A 22,504-nucleotide genomic window follows, 5' to 3' on the forward strand; every position below is an offset into this window, starting at 1 on the left:
GTCTGGAAACCCCACCTCCAGTAAGGCGAATTTAAATAATAAAGGGGGAACCTGGGTAACAATAACAATGGTGGGCCCTGCAATAGGGAATAGGGAAGTGGAGACCTCCTGTACTCCCCTGAGCCAGTGTCCCTGCACTCCTAACGTTCCCTATGCCGGTTCCGCACCGGGCAACGCACAGGAACCTAAAAACCCTAGCTCGCCCTGAACCTAAACCCTCACTAGGGAATTGGTCGGTGCAGAAACTAATCCCACCACTGCACTAAACACACATGAGGGAAAATGACAATACAGGGGAAACACCACTTAGCTTTGCTCTGTTGCGTACGCTCCTAGCAACAGAGCCCACCACCTGTGTGCATCTTCTCCACCCGGATCCATCACCATAACTGGATCCTTCACCATAGTGCAGCCTTGGAGCAGAGCCGCAGCTGTCCAGTAACAGAGTCCCAAAGATGAGTTCAGCTCCTGCCCAAAAAGTCCAGCATGCTTGAGTCCAGCTCTCAGCAACCAAGTCCCGCATACTGAGTGCAACTCTCTCCATAGTCGTCACTCCACCAAGCCATGCAAGCACTTCCTGCCGACACCATAAACTGTGACTCCACCACGCCATGCCAGCCCTTCTTGCAGACCACATAGCTGCCACTCGTCCCCTCTGGCTGGGCTGCGCAGGACTCATGTTCAGCTCTTTCCTTCACCCAGGCTTCCTTAAGAATGACTAACTCCCAATCACCAACAGTGATTGAACACACCTGGCTCTCTTTTATATTGACTCACACCTGAATTATAATTACGTGCACTAAACCAAAGAAACTAAAGTGCACTACCACTCACCACCACCGGGGCAACTTAGAATGGACGACACCACGTGTAATAATTCTAATGGCCACCGGGGGCAATCACACCACTTTGGCACCAAGCCAAAGGAAAAAAAGTTCACTTTGTGCATTTAAACTGTCAGATCCACCTTGGATCATGACATTGGGTAACTTGGCTCCGGGTACTAAATCAATGGCACAATCATAGGGTCTATGTGTTGGTAGCGCCTCAGCCTCACTTTCGGAAAAAACGTCTTCAAAATCCTTCAGGTACTCCGGAATACCTTCCAGACCGACAGACGACACAGATACGGATTTAACAGCATTAACAAGATGTCCCAGGTTACCACATTTATCTTTACATCCCCATTGAGTGATCTCCCCTGTCACCCTATCAATGGTAGGATTATGGTGTTGAAGCCAAGGCATCCCCAGTACCAGTCCTGCAGGCAAGTTATCTAGCACAAGACAACTTAGTTTTTCCACATGAGTGGAAGCCACTTTTAGAGAAAAAAGTTCAGACCTGCACCAGATACCGTCCTGGGTAATAGGGGACGAGTCAATTGCCACAAGTTTAACAGGATCCTGAAGCCTGACTGTCCCTATCTTATTAAGAGTCATAATTTTGGTATCAATCAGGTTCACGGCAGAACCACAGTCAACAAAAGCAGTAGTTTGAACCGGACCATTACCAAGTTCCAGTTCCACCTGCAGCACCATTTTTGCACGTGAGGAAAATTGTACCTGAAGGTCTGGGTAGCCTCCTCGACTACTACCCAGACCTAGTCGTTTCCCGCCATCTTGGGGTAGTCCTTCTTCCAGTGTCCAGATTCCCCACAATAGAAGCACAACTGTTTTTCCGCTTCGGCGTCTTCTTTCCTTTTCCTCACCGGTGACAGCGCTCACCTCCATAGCCACAGGAAGAGTCCGGGTCTCATCTCCACTGAAGAATAATGGTGTTTCCAGTTGCATAACGCCTCTAGCCCGCAGTCTGTGATCCATGCGAACTGCTTGGGTCATGGCAACCTCCAGGGAGTCAGGTGGAGGATGGAGTGCCAGGGCATCCTTCAGACGTTCACACAGGCCTCTACGGAACAGCCCCCGAAGGGCGGCATCACTCCAAGAAATCTCGGCTGCCCAACGTCTGAATTCAGTACAGAACCACTCGGCCGAGTGCTCCCCCTGACAGACACTCATCACCTTGTCCTTAGCCAGACGCACGCTATCAGGCTCATCATAAATAAGCCCTAAGGCTTCAAAAAACGCATCCACAGACATTCTCTAAGGGGCAGAAGAGGAAAGCGAAAATGCCCAGGCTTGTGGGGACCCCCTAAGCAGGGACATAACCACCCCCACCCTCTGTTTCTCATCCCCAGAGGAGCGGGGTCTCAAAGAGAAAAGGAGCTTACAGCCCTCCTTAAATGCTCTGAATTCATCTTTGTTACCAGAAAACGTATCTAGCAATTTAACCGGGGATTTGGGTGAGACTAAAATGACATCTCTATTCCCCACATGCTGAAAGCCTGCGGAAAGCACCCCCTGAACCGAGTCCGCAACCTGCCGCTGGGACTGGGCCAGAGCTTGGTGTTCCAGACTTAGCTTCTGCAGCGACTGAGTCAAGCATTTCACCTGCTCAGATAAGGCATGCATTGGGTCCATGCTGCAGAAGTGAGGAAAGAAAAAAAAAAGTTCACGGTCAGTTATAATGTCAGGAACACCGCACTGCACTTGCTCACTGAGCCAGTGCGCGTGTCCTGAGTAAAGCGAACTGTGCTCAAAGATAGCTGTGGAGCGGGCAGCAGCCGAGTAGGTGCGTACTTCAGAACAGCAGGACCTGAAGCACGTGACTGCTGAGGGCGTGGCCTAAACTCCAGAGAGCTAGGAGCTGCACGAGAACTCCTAGCATGGTAACTGCAAGACAAAGTTACCAAGGGGCATAGACAGGGAGGATAGTCAGGACGTAGCCAGTGAGTCATACACAGAGATAGCTGCAAGGTACAAGAGGGGCGAGCAGAGAGTAGTCAGATCACAGGCAATGAGTCATACACAGGGAGGGTTGCGAAGTACAGAATCAACAGGCAAACTCACAACGGGGAACAGAACCGGGTCAGAACCATATAAACAAGCTATAACCATATAAACAAGCTATAGCAACAAACAGGCACAGGCACACAGAGGTCAGCACACTCGGCCAAAGGCAAAAGTATAACTGACAGGGATTGGAGCTTCCCAGGGGTTTAAGAAGCTCTCCCAGAACCATAAAGAGGCCACAATCATTAACCCCAGGTGTGCAGGTCAAAACCTGCACTGACCTCCAGACATTAACCCCTGACGTGCAGCTCAAAAACCTGCACTGGGATCATGACAAGTTCCTGTTTCTAGCCTCACATCACAACTATAGAGGGAAATACTGCAATCGTCTGCAGCCGGTGAAACTGAAGTTGCCAAACTGATTTTGAGGAACATCTGCAATGGATGTTGTTTGTGTCACAGACAGAAGTGAATTTAAGGTGAAAGTCATCCTGCCAGAAAATTGGGTTTCGACACGCTGTGATTTTGTGAAAAATATAACAGGGAGAACAAATGATTTCATCAAGTTTTGGCTCATTTTAGGGGCAACTAGATAGTTTAGTGAAATATAACATGCACTATAAACATTGCTTTTTTTGTAGTGTTTTGGTGACATTTCTTTTAATCCATGGGATCTTTTTTAAAAATGCAACATTCTCTAAGTATCCATTTTTTTGCATATTTCCCATAGGCTTCTTTGTAATACATGGAAAACTGCATTTAAAAATGCATAATTCTAATGTAATAAATTGAAAAGGAAATGCTCAAAAACGCAAGGGAAACACTTGCAATTAATGCTCTTTTTTCACATGCAAAAAAATAATTCTTAAAAAGTGTCTGTTAAGCAATCCTAATATGCAAACTGTTTTCTTCCTATTGAGTGTCATGTATCTGTCCAATTAGTGAAGATTCTCTTATCACTGAAATTTCTGCTAATAAAAAAGCTACAAAACAGGGATTTCTACAATTTGAATAGGACAGTTGCAGAAATCTTTGCAGCCAATATGCTACATGTGAATATACCTTGAGGCTTGGAATCACACATGCCGTTTTTGGACCAAACACAGTAGCGGATACAAAAGAGAGAAATATTAGACTTTCTTTCATGCTTCTTCTATTTGGATCCAATTCTGGCTAAAAAAAAAACAACATTAAAAAATTTGCCACACAACTATGAAACAACGTCTGCTAGGTCAAGGAAGACTTCCTTCCACCAGTTGCTTGTTGAGGTCCCCGAGTTTGTTGAAACTCCTGATTTATCTCATGGCTAAAATGCATTTTTTGTGCAGTGTTTTTATTTTCATTTTACAGTTCCCTTTATATAAATTCATCATATTAGGCAGCCCGGCAGAGAGACTTCTATTGCATACATGGTTGCTGCTTCCTTAGCATTGTACGTCATCATTGTAATTATGTGGAAGCCTGCATTCATTAAGTAAACTTGTTCCTTTTGTTGCGCATTGTTTCTCTGAACCAATGTTTGCTTAATGTACAATAGGACAGATGTGTTATCTCAAATGCATTTATGCTCTAGTTATTTTGTACAGTAGAAAAAGCCAAATAAAAACTTTCCATTTGATGGAGCAAATACCGAATTCCGGTTAAACCGAAGGAAAGCGGTTGTAGATTTTTTCATGCACTCTTCTTCCATTCTTGGTGTTAGAAATAAAATATTGACATGTCGTTGGAAGGTCTTTCTAGAGCAAATCCACTAGATACCCTAAAAAGGTAGTAAATGTTTCTACTTGATGGGAATGCTGTTGGTAGAGCTTACAGATTTGTGGTGTAACTCCACCACAGAGAAAAGGTGCATAAGGTTAGTAACATTACCAATAGATTCAAAGAAAGACAGAAACCACAGGCTATGCCATAGATGTAGGATACCTTCAGGTCCTATGTCTGGTACCCATCTGTTATGAAATTGAAGGTCACGTGAACCATGTTAACTGCTCATGAACATTCTTTCCACTGAATCAATGCAGAGGTTGCAGTGCTTGAGTAAATCTTTCTCGGATACGTTTGGGTCCCATGTCTGGAATCCAAAATTGAGAGAAACATGTGAACCCCATTAACTGAAGATGAATGATCTTTGCTTTGAATCAATGGAGTGCTTGCATTTCTTATGTGTGTCTTTCTCCTTGATCTGATTTCAATGAGAAAACAGCTATTGACAACTGCCTTGATGTCACACAACCTCCATTCGTCCAAAAGATGAAGGACTTTGATATATGTTAGACCTTCCCCTATCAGATCCTGTGTATGAACCCTACATGCCTGAATATCGTTACGCTATCACCTATATAGTGGGTACTGAAAGTATTCAGACCCCTTTAAATTTTTCACTCTTTGTTTCATTGCAGCCATTTGGTAAATTCAAAAAAGTTCATTTTTTTTCTCATTAATGTACACTCTGCACCCCATCTTGACTGAAAAAAAATGTAGACATTTTTGCAAATTTTTAGAAAAATAAAAACTGAAATCACATGGTCATAAGTATTTAGAACCTTTGCTCAGTATTGAATAGAAGCACCCTTTTGAGCTAGTACAGCCATGAGTCTTCTTGGGAAAGATGCAATAAGTTTTCACACCTGGGATTTGGGGATCCTCTGCCATTCTTCCTTGCAGAAAATCTCCAGTTCCGTTAGGTTGGATGGTGAATGTTGGTAGACAGCCATTTTCAGGTCTCTCCAGAGACGCTCAATTGGGTTTAGGTCAGGGATCTGGCTGGGCCAGTAAAGAATGGTCACAGAGTTGTTCTGAAGCCACTCCTTTGTTATTTTAGCTGTGTGCTTAGGGTCATTGTCTTGTTGGAAGGTGAACCTTCGGCCAAGTCTGAGGTCCAGAGCACTCTGGAATTGGTTTTCATCCAAGATATCTCTGTACTTGGCCACATTCATGTTTCCTTCAATTGCAACCAGTCATCCTGTCCCTGCAGCTGAAAAACACCCCCATAGCACGATGCTGCCACGTTTCATTGTTGGGATTGTATTGGCAGGTGATGAGTGCCTACTTTTATCCACACATACCGCTTAGAATTATCACCAAAAAGTTCTATCTTCGTCCTTCGTCTCATCACAGCAGAGAATCTTATTTCTCATAGTCTGGGAGTCCTTCATGTATTTTTTTTAGTAAACTCTATGCGGGCTTTCATATGTCTTGCACTGAGGAGAAGCGTCTGTTGGGCCACTGTGCCATAAAGGCGTGACTGGTGGAGGCCTGCAGTGATAGTTGACTGTGTGGAACTTTTTCCCATTTCCCTACTGCGTCTGTGGAGCTCAGCCACAGTGATCTTGGGGTTCTTCTTTACCGCTCTCACCAAGGCTCTGATCCCATGATTGCTCAGTTTGGCTGAACGGCCAGGTCTAGGAAGACTTCTGGTGGTCCCAAACTTCTTCCATTTAAGGATTATGGAGGCCACAGTGCTCTTAGGAATGTTGAGTACTGCAGAAATTCTTTTGTAACCTTGGCCAGATCTGTGCCTTGCCAAAATTTTGTCTCTGAGCTCCTTGGCCAGTTCATTTGACCTCATGATTCTCATTTGGTCTGACATGCACTGGAAGCTGTGAGGTCTTATATAGAAAGGTGTTCCTTTACAAATCAAGTCCTATTAGCTTAATTTAGCACAGCTGGACTCCAATGAAGGAGTAGAACCATATTAAGGAGGATCACAAGGAAATGGACAGCATGTGACTTAAATAGGAGTGTCTGAGCAAAGAGTCTTAATAATTATGACCATGTGATATTTCAGTTTTTCTTTTTTAATAAATTTAAAAAATTTCTACATTTCTGTTTTTTTTCAGTCAAGATGGGTGCAGAGTGTATGTTAATTGGAAAACATGAACTTTTTTGAATTTACCAAATGACTGCAATGAAACAAAGAGGGAAAAAATTAAAGGGGTCTGAATACTTTCCGTACCCACTGTATATGCTGATAGCAGAGTGGTCCACTACATATGTATCCAAATACCAAAGCCACCTTTCATAGCGGAGAATTCAGTGTGAAATATTAAAAAATGCCAAGTCAATTTCATATATGTGTGTTACCTTCTTAAATAGGAATCCAGACAACTTACACTTGATATTAGCTATCCTGTATAGATTCAGTGTAAAACACAAAATAGCCCAAATTTCTATTGTAGAGAATGAAGTGCCTCACAAGTGCTCATGGTGCACACAAAAGTGCTACCTGGGTCATGGATACCCAGTCCATACAAGTGCTATTGGCTGTTGCCAAGTGGGCTTCTGTGGAGGTTTCTGTTTGGGACCACCCAGCATGTGTGAACCAGCTGAGCCCTACAACAATTAGCGGATGCTTAATAACTGCAGAAGACGAGTATCCATGGTATGTAGCAAACAAGCAAAACAACTTTGCCATAAGATTGAGAAACGGGCAAAGGACTGCTATGTGCGGAATCTGTTTCCCACTTTGCACCCATTCAAACGTCTTGTCTTGTAAAAAGTCTTTTTTATTGCAGATATTTGGGGAGCTGGCAATTTAGGTTTTTTGGAGGCTATTTTATTAATTTTTAAAGATCTCCTACCATTTTTTTCTTCACATAGTACTTATAGTACTAAAGTAGGCTGGTTTTCCACAATAACAGACCTGGTATAGTCTGACATTGCAGTAATATTCACTTTCATCTCTCCCCCACTTTTGGCTAAGCTAATTTCATGTTAGCAAGATGAAGAGTAAAGATGGACTGCAGGACCTGACTACACAGTGTGTTTGTAGTCTGTAACCATGGAGACACATAAAGTAATACTCTCAATGGTAATGCGTTATGAACTCCACAATGGACAAGTGAAAAGTGCAAAGACACAATGTCAGTCATTGATTCACCCCCATGACTTTTTCTATGGTAGAGAAGGGGATAAACTGCTATTAGACCATCCCCCTACATCAAATGGTCTGACATGTTGAAATGCAACATTCCAGATTTGTCTTTCCATCAGGGACAGCCAAGAAGCCTTCATTCAACATTTATCTCATTTGTACACTTTAGAAGCAGAAAGCTTCATTTTTTAAAAGAGTCCAAAGATCGTGCTTGTTTTTTTGGAAAAGGGTTGACAGTTTTATGGAGGAAAGGGGAAATTTGCATTTGCCTTTTTCATATTCATATGTATTAGAAATATGATTTAATGGGCATCATAACACTGGGGGGGGGTTATATATGACAATTATGTCGATTTCTACATCCTTGAAGAACTCCTGCGTGATAAGGTGAATGAATCACGACAATCAAGGTGAAGAAGCCTTGGAATATATTATTTTAGTGTGTTTGAAGCTATATTATAGAAGGTAAGTTACGTTTGGTGTTTTTTTTGTATTTCGTCTACTCTGAAATATTTGGGAAATTGTGTCATGATCAGATGCCCATGTACGTTGTAAATTGTGCTCCGTTTGTCTGTTTTCTATGGCTTGTAAATACTGAAAGATGTGCATGCCTTAACCTATTCTGTTTGTCTTCTTCCCTTTTATCTTGCTGTTCACGACTTGACTCTGAAATGTGACACTTCACTTGGGCCTTGTTGGTGTATGTAAGCGTCTACAACTTTATGGATACCTTGCAACAACTAACGGTGTATGTACCTTAACATGCAATGTGTCACTGCTTACTGGATCTGCTGCTGTTCTTGTGGTAGACTCACCTCGTTACCAATGTTACCTGTCGTGTTTTATGATGACCCATAGGGTATGGTAGATTTAGTCACTTGCATGCGTAGGACTAATATCAATTTTTAGATGGAATACAATACATGCAATGTGCAAGTGAACTAAAGGGATGATTCCATAAAGCATTTTTTTTGGACGTTCCTAGGCAGATGATTTTAAGCATGAGGTTTGTTAAGTCTCAAAAAGAACATGAGAAAGAAAGAAACAATATCATATACAGTGAGAGAAATAAGTATTTGACACACTGCCGAGTTTACAAGATTTTCCCACCTACAAAGAATGGAGAGGTCTGTAATTTTTATCGTAGATGCACTTCAACTGTGAGAGACAGAATATAAAAAAACACGTAAAATTGTATTAAATTATTTTTCAAAAATTAAGTTATTATTATTATTATTATTTATTGTTATAGCGCCATTTATTCCATGGCGCTTTACATGTGAGGAGGGGTATACATAAAAACAAGTACAATAATCTTAAACAATACAAGTCATAACTGGTACAGGAGGAGAGAGGACCCTGCCCGCGAGGGCTCACAATCTTCAAGGGATGGGTGGTAATACAGTAGGCGAGGGTAGAGCTGGTCGTGCAGCGGTTTGGTCGATCGGTGGTTGCTGCAGGTTATAGGCTTGTCGGAAGAGGTGGGTCTTCAGGCTCTTTTTGAAGGTTTCGATGGTAGGTGAGAGTCTGATATGATGTGGTAGAGAGTTCCAGAGTAGGGGTGATGAGCGAGAGAAATCTTGTATGCGATTGTGGGAAGAGGAGATAAGAGGGGAGTAGAGAAGGAGATCTTGTGAGGATCGGAGGTTGCGTGCAGGAAAGTACCGGGAGACGAGGTCACAGATGTATGGAGGAGACAAGTTGTGGATGGCTTTGTATGTCATGGTTAGGGTTTTGTAATGGAGTCTCTGGGCAATTGGGAGCCAGTGAAGGGATTGACAGAGGGGAGAAGCTGGGGAATAGCGGGGGGACAGGTGGATTAGTCGGGCAGCAGAGTTTAGAATAGATTGGAGGGGTGCGAGAGTGTTTGAGGGGAGGCCACAGAGCATGAGGTTGCAGTAGTCAAGGCGAGAGATGATGAGGGCATGGACTAGGGTTTTTGCAGATTCTTGGGTGAGGAATGAACGGATGCGTGAAATATTTTTGAGTTGAAGTCGGCATGAAGTGGAAAGGGTTTGGATATGTGGTTTGAAGGAGAGATCAGCGTCAAGGATTACTCCGAGGCAGCGAGCTTGTGGGACTGGGGAGAGTGGGCAGTCATTTACTGTAATTGATAGGTTCGTAGGGGGGGTCGCGTGAGATGGGGGAAAGATGATGAATTCTGTTTTGTCCATGTTGAGTTTCAGATATCTAGTGGAGAAGAAGGATGAAATAGTGGACAGACATTGAGGGATTCTGGTTAGTAGGGAGGTGATATCTGGTCCAGAGATGTAGATCTGTGTGTCATCAGCATAAAGATGATACTGAAAGCCATGAGATTCTATGAGCTGTCCCAGGCCAAAGGTGTAAATAGAGAACAGCAGGGGCCCAAGGACTGAACCTTGTGGGACTCCGACAGATAGGGGGCGAGGTGAGGAGGTGGTGTGTGAGTGGGAGACGCTGAATGTCCGGTCTGTTAGGTATGATGAGATCCAGGAGAGGGCCAAGTCTGTGATGCCGAGGGATGAGAGGGTCTGTAATAATAGGGAATGGTCCACTGTGTCAAAGGCAGCCGACAGGTCCAGGAGGAGGAGGACAGAGTAGTGTCGCTTGCTCTTGGCAGTTAAGAGGTCATTGGTGACCTTAGTAAGGGCTGTTTCAGTGGAGTGGTGTGACCGGAAGCCAGATTGTAAGCGGTCGAAGAGGGAGCAAGAAGAGAGATGGGAGGACAGTTCAAGGTAGACGTGTTGTTCCAGTAGCTTGGAGGCGTATGGGAGAAGTGATATAGGGCGATAGCTAGATACAGAGGATGGGTCAAGAGAGGGCTTTTTGAGGATAGGTGTGATGGAGGCATGTTTAAAGCTTGAGGGGAAAACACCAGTTGTTAGTGATAGGTTGAAGAGATGGGTTAGGGTTGGGATGAAGACTGTGGTGAGGTTTGGGATGAAGTGGGATGGGATCGGGTCGAGTGCACAGGTGGTGAGATGTGATCTTGAGAGTAGAGTGGAGAGTCGATCTTCTGTAATGGTGGAGAAGTTGGTTTTGAAGGTGGAGGGCTGGGAAGTCGGGAGGAAGGGCTCTGGGGGTTGTTGACCAAAACTGTCCCTGATGTTATCAATTTTCTGCTTGAAAAATGAGGCAAAGTCTTCAGCTGAGATGAGTGGGGAGGGAGGAGGTGCTGGGGGGCGGAGGAGAGAATTGAAGGTGTTGAATAACTGTTTAGGGTTGCGAGACAGGGAGGATATGAGAGATGAGAAGTAGGTTTGTTTAGCTGTGGCGAGTGTGGTCTTGAAAGTAGTGAGGGACTGTTTGAATGCGATGAAGTGCTCGTTGGAGTGGGATCTTTTCCATCTGCGCTCAGCAGCCCTGGAAGCTCGCCTCAGCTCTTTGGTCAGGCTGGTGTGCCAGGGCTGTCTGTTGATTTTGCGAGTTTTGGTATGTGTAAGTGGGGCAGCGGATTCCAAAGCTACAGCTATTGTGGTGTTATATAGAGCGGCAGCGTCATCCGCATTGTGTAAGGAACTTATATCTGTAAGAGGGAGGAGGGATTCAGAGAATGAGTGTAGGTCAAGGTGTTTAAGATTCCTGCGAGGGTGTGAAAGTTTGTGGGGTGAGGATTGTAGACATGGAGTGAAGAGGGAAGAGAATGTGAGCAGGTTGTGGTCAGAGAGAGGAAGAGGTGAGTTAGAGAGGTTAGATAGGGAGCAGAGGCGGGTGAAGATGAGGTCCAGTGTGTGGCCATCTTTGTGGGTGGCTGTAGAAGACCATTGAGTGAGGCCGAAGGAGGAAGTGAGAGATAGAAGTTTAGTGGCAGCTGAGAGGGAAGTGTCAATGGGGATGTTGAAGTCGCCCATGATGATGGTAGGGATGTCAGCGGAAAGGAAATGAAGTAACCAGGTGGTGAAGTGGTCAAAGAAGGTGGTGGCTGGCCCTGGGGGGCGGTAGATGACAGCCAGTTGGAGGTTGGAGGGGGAGTAGATGCGCACAGAGTGCACCTCAAAGGAAGGGAGGGTAACAGAGGGTGGCAGTGGGATTGGGGTGAAGGAGCAGGTATCTGACAGGAGAAAACCAACTCCTCCACCATGTTTGCTGCTGGGGCGGGGGGTGTGAGAAAGGTGGAAGCCGCCATACGAAAGTGCAGCAGGAGAGGCTGTGTCAGAAGGGGTGAGCCAGGTTTCGGTGATGGCGAGGAAGGAGAGTTTGGTAGTAACAAAAAGATCATGGATGTAGGAAAGCTTGTTGCAGACAGAGCGAGCGTTCCACAGAGCTCCTGTTAGTGGGACTGGGGAAGCGGGGGCTGGGTGAATGGGTATAAGGTTGGAGAGGTTACGGAAGGTTGTGATAGAGCGTGGATGGGAGGTAGAAATGACTGTGGGAATGTGGTGAGGAGGACCAGGATTTGGAGAGATATCACCAGCAGTGAGAAGGAGCAGAGAAAGTGTTAGCAGGTGGGAGCAGGAGAGGGCATGAGGGGGCTGTCTGTGTTGCATTTTATTGCAAGTTGCATTTTATTGCAAGTTGCATTTTATTGCAAGTTGCATTTTATTGCAAGAAATAAGTATTTGATACAATAGAAAAACAGAATTTAATATTTGGTACAGAAACCTTTGTTTGCAATTACAGAGGTCAGACATTTCCTGTGGTTCTTGACCAAGTTTGCAAACACTGCAGCAGGGATTTTGGCTCACTCCTCCATAAAGATCTTCTACAGGTCTTACAGATGGAAGCAGGTTGTTGGCCAAAATCTTGCAATACATGTCCCCATCCATCCTCCTTTCAATAGAGCAGTTGTCCTGTCCCCTTTGCAGAAAGCATCTCCAAAGTATGATGTTTCCCCAACCATGCTTCACGGTTGGGACAGTGTTCTTGGGGTTGACTGAGTAGTGTGTTACTAACGGTAATGTTTGAGACTGTGGTCCCAGCTCTCTTCAGGTCATTGACCAGGTCCTACCGTGTAGTTCTAGTATGATTCATGACCTTTTTCAGAATCATCCTTGCACCACGAGGTCACATCTTGCATGGAGCCCCAGACTGAGGAAGATTGACACTCATTTTGTGTATCCTCAATCTTATAATAATTGTGCCAACAGTTGTTGCCTTCTCACTGAGCTGCTTTCCTATTGTTCTGTAGCCCATGCCAGCGTTGTGCAGATCTATAATTTTGTCCCTGGTGTCCTTAGACAGCTCTTTGGTCTTCGCCATGGTGAAGAGGTTAAAGTGTGATTGAGTGTGTGGACAGATGTGTTTTGTACAAGTAATGAGTTCACTCAGGTGCAATTAATACAGGTAATGAGTGCAGGGTAGGAGGGTTTCTTGAAGAAAAACTAACAGGTCTATTAGAGCCAGAATTTTTGCTGGTTGGTAGGTGAGCAAATACTTATTTCATGCAATAAAATGCAATTTATTAACTTAAAAATCTTACAATGTGATCTTTTGATTTTTTATTTAAGGTTCTGTCTCTCACAGTTGTGTACCTACGATAAAAATTACAGACTTCTCCATTCTTATTAGGTGGGAAAACTTGCAAAATCAGCAGTGTATCAAATACTTATTTTACGCACTGTACGTGTCAGGCTTAAAGGGAATCTGTCACCCATTTTTTGTGATATGATGTAAAAGATATCATTCAATTTAGTGTCACATAAGAATTATAGCAGTACTTTTGATACCCCCTGACTCCCCACCTTTGATGCATAAATACCGTTTTTAGCTCTCTTGCGGTGTATGTAAGTCTCCGTGGTCCGGTCCGATGGGCGGGGCTTATTCTCCTTTCCCCCCCCCCCTCAGATTGCTGTACGTATTGTGATCTGTAAATATCACAGATCTTGTAGAGTTGCTGCGTGTGCGCATTGAAATGTCCCCCCGCGCGTGCGCAGTATGCTTTGCCCAACTGTGGGCAAAGCATAAAATCATTATTGCGCATGCGCCAGCATACACCATTACGTTCTATGGCCCGAGAGTATCGCAATACTGTGAGTGGTGAGCAGCTTCATGCGCCATGCCAGAAATGCTACTTCAGTCAACGACGGGTAGGTATACCGACATCCACATCCAAATGAAGCAAAAGTGGTGGCACTCACCAGAATAAAATCCAAATTTTATGGGTCAAATATCTTGAAAACATCATCGGCAGGCAGGAGGCTGAAGGGGGCAAAGACGACGGCTGTTTCGTGCTGTATTGCGCTTTTGCTTCATTTGGATGTTCCACTCTGTTCTGGTGTGCACCCGAAGAATCAACGTTTTTATGTCTGCGTTATTTCCCCTCAGCTGATGTTGTCAGCTCTTATGAGCTATCAGTGGTGCTCAGTACCTTCTATTTTGTGATGCCCACACCCACATCTTGCCCTGGCTTCTTCTCAGTGTAAAACCGACAAACGTCACAACATTTTCCATAACTGGGAGATATTCAAAAATGTAGCAACGTTTCAAAGCTTTTACACCAGTTTTCTGGAATAAAAGCCTTGATGAGTCTCAGATGACTCGAGCAATGTGGGTCCCTTGGCAGCTTCATCCTGCTCCATTTCCCTACACTGGCAGGTCCCTCCTTATAAAGAAAGCCCCATGGGGCTACACAGAGACTTGGAAGAACTTCTTTTCAGTAAATCTTACTTCCTTTTCTGTTTCACATCAGCTAGAACAGTTGGTCAGTCGCTCGCCATATATGTGTGTACAAGACATGGCTCTATGAAGATGCACAAGAAAACAAGAAATGTTCCTCATAGCAACATTGTCATTTTCACATAATTTTCAGGGTTTCCATGTTCAGACCATTATCTCTGGCTGATCAAATTATTGCGATTATTTTATTGATTTTGCTACAAGTATTACTTATCCCTATAAAGCCACACACCATATATTCCATCTGAAATGTTCCCCAATCCCCCTTATTACGCAGTATAACAGTTCCGCCTGAGAACGTGTGTAAATGCCCGCTGCCTGCCGCTGCACGTTTCCCAGTGTCAAAAGTTAGTGTTGTTTTCTTTCCTTTTTCTCCTGTCACTGGAGCGTTCCTTACAGTCCACTTTTAAGTGTTTTTGAGATCGGTATTTAATGACGATATGTCAATATTTTTACTGTTGCTAATTACTTGTTATTTTTGCTTTCCTTCATTCAGAACGACGATAGTAAAATAGGTCTTGTCTGTCTCCTTGCTTTTTCCATAGGGATCTTTGTTTATGTTGTGATTATGGTACCGTACCCACATTCTTACTGAATTACCACTTTATACCAGGCCAATGCAAAAAATAAAGCCAGTTTATATGCACACTAAAAACACCTGTGCAGACATCCAGCATGAAACTGAATGATAGTCAATATAATGAAGAGTCATGTCCCCAACTCCCCAAGGAGGTCATGTCAGGCGGCGCGGGTTGAGTTCAATCCTTTATACCATCATATAGAGGCAGAAAACCCTGCCAGCTTTCTACAAAGAATGCCTCACCACATAAAGCGTACTCGTATGGCAAAAAACACATTTTATATTTATTCTCCACCATTTCTGCTTGCTGCAGTGCAATGGAAATATTTGTCTACTTCTAGAAACGTTACCTGTAATGACGAACTATGCGTCCTGCAATCAAAACTGAAAATTACTGTTGAACTGCAGAAAATGAAAAATCTTAAAGGAAATCTGTCACCATGATTTCACCCTCCAGACTACTTATATGCACATGTAGCTCTTTCAAAGTCCAGTCCACCAATACTTTTACTTGGTTCCTCTGTTACGGAGAAATCAGCGTTTAAATTGATATGCAAATGAGACTTAAGAGCGATTTGTAGATCTGAAGCCTCTGTCACTCCAGCTCTATTTCCCGCCCAGCGCCACCTCCTCCTGCTTGATTGACAGCTCCTTTGCCTGACGTCACACAACATAGAAGCTGTCAGCTAAGCAGGAGGGAAGGCGGAGCCGGGTGTGGAATAGAGCTGGAGTGACAGAGGCTTCAGATCTACATAGTCCTTCTGCCTCATTTGCATATGAGTTCAAAAACTGATTTCTCGGAGCAATGGACTGGCCATATAAAGATATTGCTGGACTTGTCTTTTAAAGAACTGTATGAGAATATAAATAGTTTGGGGGGTGGGTGACATCTGGCGGACAGATTCCCATTAAGAACTGAAAGTTATATTAGAAAGTTCTATTACAGTAAATATACTAAATGTACTGTAGCTACATAGTTTGTCGCGGGCTTAGAAAACTTTGTCCAACTTGGATAGTTATTATGGATATCCAGAAAAGGGAGAATATTACAGTGTAAGATACATTAGTTTAGCTACAAACAGAGAAAAACATTAACCTGCCTCCCTCATAAGGAATCCTTTATATTAGCAATTGAATGGGCTCCTTTGTGATCAAAGATACATTGCACACTTCAACTTTCCCAGTGCTTGTAAGTAGCTACAAAGTGGTGTTCAGTGCCACCGTATCATGTAGTTGTCAGAAAGCCAGAGCGGTAATGTGAATGCCTTTTGTTTCCATACCGCTCACTTCTGCCTTCTCTTTACTGATGTCATATAACTTTATCCCAGCCAAGACTTTAGCTCCGCTCACTATATTGCACTGTAACACTAGACAGAAGCTTCAGTTTCCACAACTTGCATGTCTTCTTAGTGTAAAAAATGCATAAACATATTTCTTATAGTCATTGGAGACTTCATAAGTCACGAACAGTGGTGTAACTCGAAGCTCATGGGTCCCAATGCAGAATCTCCCAACAGGGCCCCCGATTATTGCAAATCTTTAATAGTATTGGTCTTTTTATATAGGCCAAAGGAACTTTTTGGACCCCTTAGGCTCCAGGGCTCAGGTGCAATCCCTGCGCCTATTGTAGTTACGGTACAACTGGCCACGAGATTGTTTTAAAAAAAAAACATTTGTCATTCTTGCTACATTTTTAGTACCATGTGATCTATTAACCAAAGTTTGGGATCCTCTATTTTTCCAGACTCTGACTCTACAGCTCTTGGTGGTAATTGAGTGTCGATCATCACAATAATACCCTGGTCATCCTTGTGTTTTTGAAAAATAGGCGCTTTAGCTTGCAGAACATAAAATAAACATATAAAATATATCTCAATATGTTTGTTATTAAGTTTCTAAAGTTTTCTAAATTAATTATACAATAGTAATAACAAATAATAGTTTTTTCTATAAAGCTGGAATCAGAGTCGGTACCTTTCTACCAACTCTGACTTCACCCAAAATTATCTCCGAGTCCACGACTCTGACTCCACAGCCCTAGCACCAAGAGCCTGATATCCAGCACTTCTCGCATAGAATATTGATAGCATGAGTTGACTTGATGCATACACTAGCCTCTGTCCACATCACAGTTCACATATACTTTTGCCATATTCACTGGAAAAGTTTTTAGTGCATATGCCAAACTCATCCATAAGGCCCTATTTACCCAAAGTGTGCCACAAAAAAGTGTTTTAAATCTGATAGACCATTGGATTTTATTTTTACTGGAAAGTGTTGACTGCTGTAACTGAGGCATTCCACAAAAAGTTTACACTGCCCAATATACATTTTTTGTTCTTGCTGACATGCCACTGTATGCCTACGGTGTGATATATCAGAGCTTTCTGTCATGTGTAGCACTCCTAGCATGTATATCCAAGCTCATATGTCATTTGAACCGAGCTCTCCCTTACATGTCAAACTAACATAGTCTAAAGCCACCAATTTTGTTGGAACCAACCCACACATACAATGTGTATGAGGTCCCCATGACTTCTGAAAGTATAGGAAAGCCTTTTACATGTTTACCTTGACCTTTCATTGATTTCCATTTACCGAAGTAAAATCCCTCTACCAATAGAGTAGTGATAAGACCATCACGGGAGCCCCCTCCACCATAATGTCCATAGGCTATGTCTGCTCAGACGTCAGTAATATATCTCAGTTGCAGCAGTGTTAAAGTTTATTTCTGGTAACCTTTTAATTTTTTTTAACCCACTTTTATTTTGAGATATTTTACCTGACTTACAGTTACTAATCCCACTAACACCGGAATGACGGCAACACATTCGCTATGTTTCCACATGCTTGTTTCCCAGGCTCCACTAATCTTTTAACATAATGTGCATGCTTTTCTTTTTCTCTCTCTTTTGTACGGGAGGGAATAAAGTACAATGCCGACTTTTCATACATTTTCATGGAGCTTCTCATGTTTGAGATACCTGAGGAAATGACCGATCAGACAAAAGACTATTTCATATGACTTTCCGTCCATCATTACGGTTTTTACATACAGATCCATCGATAGGGGCCATTCCACTACGCAGGGTCACATAATGTAATGCATTTACATAACATTGTTAAAAATGTGAGTCATTCTACCGGATTTGAAGTTGAGACCCTTTGCATTAAACATTTGATGTGGAAAACTAGACACTTTATTGCGATGAGGTTTTAGAAAGCCTAAGGAAAAAGCGATATATATTATAATACATAAGGTATGATAATACATGTAAAGATTCTTTTAAATTAAGATGTGCCTGTGGCTAATGAAATGTTTCCTTGTACTAAAAGAGTAGTAGTAGACAAGACGAGTAGACTCCATTAGATACTACGGGATGACCTTACCGCCTTATATATGTATGGCATGTTGCTCTGCAGACTTCTTTGTTCTCCTCGTCCTTGTGCGGATTTTCTTTCTCCCACAATCAAAACACTTATACATTTGGATTTCTAGAAAAATTACATTTTAAATAATGTTAGGATATCAGAGTGCCCACAAATATGTCAAGGCAATGGGTGCTGACCATTTTGCTACCAATGAATGCTTTCATTCAGCAGCATATTAGCCCCCAAGAAGCAAATCTTCTAGGGAATATGATTAGTGTAGGTCACAGCATACTGTGGTCTCATAGCAGCCTGTTACAGATCTTAACTATGGCCAGGTTCATGGGTCCCACCTGTATGAACTACAATGTTCGTATAACAAAATTGTAAACTAAAATTCAAGCAGTTTTTGAATGATAAACGTCTAAAGACAGTCTTTCAACATTTTTTACATGCTAAAAAGTACATATCATGAAAATATGGCTGAAGATCTGAACAAAGCATTTTTATCTCTCATCTTTGAGGCAGAAATATTAGCTTGTAAAGTTTATATGCTAGTTTTACAGATAATCCATATCAGATTATGTAATGACATATAGCTCTGCACCCCTCTCCGGGTCCCACAGATCTCACTGCCAGAATCTATTGAGATTTCAAGTGCAGGGGAAGAAGAGCAGAGATGACAGTGCTGTGAGATGAGAGCTGCATTGTGTTACATGCACCATTCTCCGTCCATTCCTGGTACCAAGATATTATTCCCTGATGCCTGGGGTAGATGCAGAGTAAGTAAGCAACACAAGACTCTGCTCTCCTCCCCCAGCACTTCTAATGGCATTAATGAGATATCTTTTTGACCTGGTTAGACACAGTCTTGCCATATCTACATGAGAAAACCTGTTCTAAGCTTCTCTGAAAATGTTTGCTTTTTAATCCCTGCATGATACTGTCTACAGTACTTATGATTGGGCTACAACATCAAGGGTAAAAGTAAACACCCTCAGAGCAAAATCTCTGCTAACACCCCCATGGTTGAAGGGGAAATTAGCATATGAACCTCCATCTATGAGGCAGCTCTGTTTCCAAAGATTGTCTTTGATGAGACAACCCCTTAAAACACTCCTAATCCACTTTGTAGCATTGTACAGTATTGTTGTTTCGTGAGTGACTTATAAATAATATAGGCAATTTATGCATATATTAGCACCACTTATTCCATTGCTGCTTATATATAGTAGCAACATATCTCACAGTGCTTTACAGAGATCACCCATCCACAATCTAGATTCTCTATCAGTATGTCTTTGGGGTGTGGAAGTTAAGCAGAGCACTCAGAGGAAACCCACACAAACATGGGGAGAACATACAAACAACTTGCAGATGTTGTCCTTGGTGGGCTTTGAACCCAAGACCCCAGTGCTGCAAAGCATCAGTGCTAATCACTTATGTGATGCGTATGTTATGTTATCTGGACAAATTTATAGCATAGCAAATACTGTACTATATATCCCACACTGGTCAATACAGAAATATAGTGTACATGTTTAATAACTTGGTACTAAATGTGAGGATAATTTAGTATTATTTAATTTTTAATCCTTAAAATGGTTGTTCAGCCAAAGCAAGTTATCACATGTCCACAGGATCTGTGATAACTACAGTTGTGGCCAAAGTATTGACACCCCTGCAATTCTGTCAGATAATACTCAGTTTCTTCCTGAAAATGATTGCAAACACAAATTCTTTGGTATTATTATCTTCATTTAATTTGTCTTAAATGAAAAAACACAAAAGAGAATGAAGCAAAACATTGATCATTTCAGACAAAACTCCAAAAATGGACCAAACAAAATATTGGCACCCTCAGCCTAATACTTGGTTGCACAACCTTTAGCCAAAATAACTGCGACCAACCGCTTCCGGTAACCATCAATGAGTTTCTTACAATGCTCTCCTGGAATTTTAGACCATTCTTCTTTGGCAAACTGCTCTAGGTCCCTGATATTTGAAGGGTGCCTTCTCCAAACTGCCGTTTTTAGATCTCTCCAAAGGGGTTCTATGGGATTTGGGTCTGGACTCATTGCTGGCCACCTTAGAAGTCTCCAGTGCTTTCTCTCAAACCATTTTCTAGTGCTTTTTGAAGTGTGTTTTGGGTCATTGTCCTGCTGGAAGACCCATGACCTCTGAGGGAGACCCAGCTTTCTCACACTGGGCCCTACATTATGCTGCAAAATTTGTTGGTAGTCTTCAGACTTCATAATGCCATGCACACGGTCAAGCAGTCCAGTGCCAGAGGCAGCAAAGCAACCCCAAAACATCAGGGAACCTCCGCCATGTTTGACTGTAGGGACCGTGTTCTTTTCTTTGAATGCCTCTTTTTTTCTCCTGTAAACTCTGTTGATGCCTTTTCCCAAAAAGCTCTACTTTTGTCTCATCTGACCAGAGAACATTCTTCCAAAACGTTTTAGGCTTTTTCAGGTAAGTTTTGGCAAACTCCAGCCTGGCTTTTTTATGTCTCGGGGTAAGAAGTGGGGTCTTCCTGGGTCTCCTACCATACAGTCCCTTTTCATTCAGATGCCGACGGATAGTACGGGTTGACACTGTTGTACCCTCGGACTGCAGGGCAGCTTGAACTTGTTTGGATGTTAGTCGAGGTTCTTTATCCAACATCCACACAATCTTGTGTTGAAATCTCTTGTCAATTTTTCTTTTCCGTCCACATCTAGGGAGGTTAGCCACAGTGCCATGGGCTTTAAACTTCTTGATGACACTGCGCACGGTAGACACAGGAACATTCAGGTCTTTGGAGATGGACTTGTAGCCTTGAGATTGCTCATGCTTCCTCACAATTTGGTTTCTCAAGTCCTCAGACAGTTCTTTGGTCTTCTTTCTTTTCTCCATGCTCAATGTGGTACACACAAGCACACAGGACAGAGGTTGAGTCAACTTTAATCCATGTCAACTGGCTGCAAGTGTGATTTAGTTATTGCCAACACCTGTTAGGTGCCACAGGTAAGTTACAGGTGCTGTTAATTGCACAAATTAGAGAAGCATCCCATGATTTTTCGAACAGTGCCAATACTTTTGTCCACCCTCTTTTTTATGTTTGGTGTGGAATTATATCCAATTTGGCTTTAGGACAATCCTTTTTGTGTTTTTTCATTTAAGACAAATTAAATGAAGATAATTATACCAAAGAATTTGTGTTTGCAATCATTTTCAGGAAGAAACTGAGTATTATCTGACAGAATTGCAGGGGTGTCAATACTTTTGGCCACAACTGTAGTACTTTGTTGTAGGTCCCAGCGCTGGGATCCGCACCAATTGGCAGGACAGGGCACCTTTATCTCCATTAGAATGGAGCAGAAGTTTGCATACTTGACCTCTGCCCCATTGACTCCTTATGTGGCTACTGTGTGCTCGGCTCAGCTTCTTCTAGCCCTATGGGGAAAACAACCATTTTGTAATGGATAAAAATGTAGCAGATGCCGAATGATGCGGGTCTCAGTAGTGGGAAGACTGCTGATCAGCAAGGTATCACTTATCCTGCTGGTAGACAATAATTTGTTTTAACGGGACAACCTCTTTAAACATTCAATCCCTGAAGTTGAATAAGTGTGTGTATTTCCAAGTATTTATCTTCTTGCAACCTCTGCAGGTATCTAGAACAGATGCACAAGATCAGGCCTCCAGAAGCTATTGGGACACTCTGAGACGTGGCACAAGCCAAGCCCTCTTTTCAGACCTTGCAGAGGTACAAATAAACCTCTGGTCCAAGATTCCTTACATCTCATTAGCCCTTCATTAACCTGCATCATCTGAGTTCTGTTTCATTGCTAGTTTGCACTCGTTTTGCATGTCACTGATGGCTCCTTCTCTTGCTTTTACTTTTCTGTTATATGTATATGTGATGTATTCATATGTGTTGTTTCTGAATGTGCCATAGTTATATATATTGGAGGTCAGAAGATGCACCAGTACTAAGCTCTCTGAGTACAAGAACAGGAGTTAGTGTACTTTGCCCATTGTATAGAAACCAGAGTATATTGCCATTTAGACTTCATGGTTATTATTCCAGAATGTGATTCCTAATATCCATATTATTAACTGGTATGTCTATCATTAAACACTGTTCACAGTTTGTATAGAGAATAGTTGGGCAAAAAATAGAGTAACTCTATGAATACATTTCTTTAGTCGTATGTATGTTTCTCGTTCACATCTTGACTTGAAATGTGT

The 22,504-nt window shown here is 42.7% G+C and overlaps 1 protein-coding gene across 6 annotated transcripts in view; it reads left to right on the forward strand.

Annotated features, from left to right (window-relative positions):
• Positions 1-22,504, forward strand: part of MICU3 (mitochondrial calcium uptake family member 3) — a 226,188-nt gene that overhangs the window by 166,414 nt on the left and 37,270 nt on the right. For 2 of the 6 annotated variants that reach the window (XM_073583605.1, XM_073583607.1), the window contains exons 8-9: positions 8,432-8,470; positions 21,924-22,019. The exons of 2 other annotated variants lie outside the window; for them this stretch is intronic. In XM_073583605.1, the coding sequence (XP_073439706.1) occupies positions 8,432-8,470; positions 21,924-22,019 (135 nt within the window). The remainder of the gene's footprint in view (positions 1-8,431; positions 8,471-21,923; positions 22,020-22,504) is intronic. 2 more of the 6 variants (XM_073583608.1, XM_073583606.1) reach the window with 1 other exon arrangement.

Source organism: Dendrobates tinctorius, unplaced genomic scaffold (genome assembly GCF_039654945.1).
Source record: "Dendrobates tinctorius isolate UK_male_01 unplaced genomic scaffold, ASM3965494v1 ptg000079l, whole genome shotgun sequence".
Taxonomy (NCBI): Eukaryota; Metazoa; Chordata; class Amphibia; order Anura; family Dendrobatidae; genus Dendrobates; species Dendrobates tinctorius.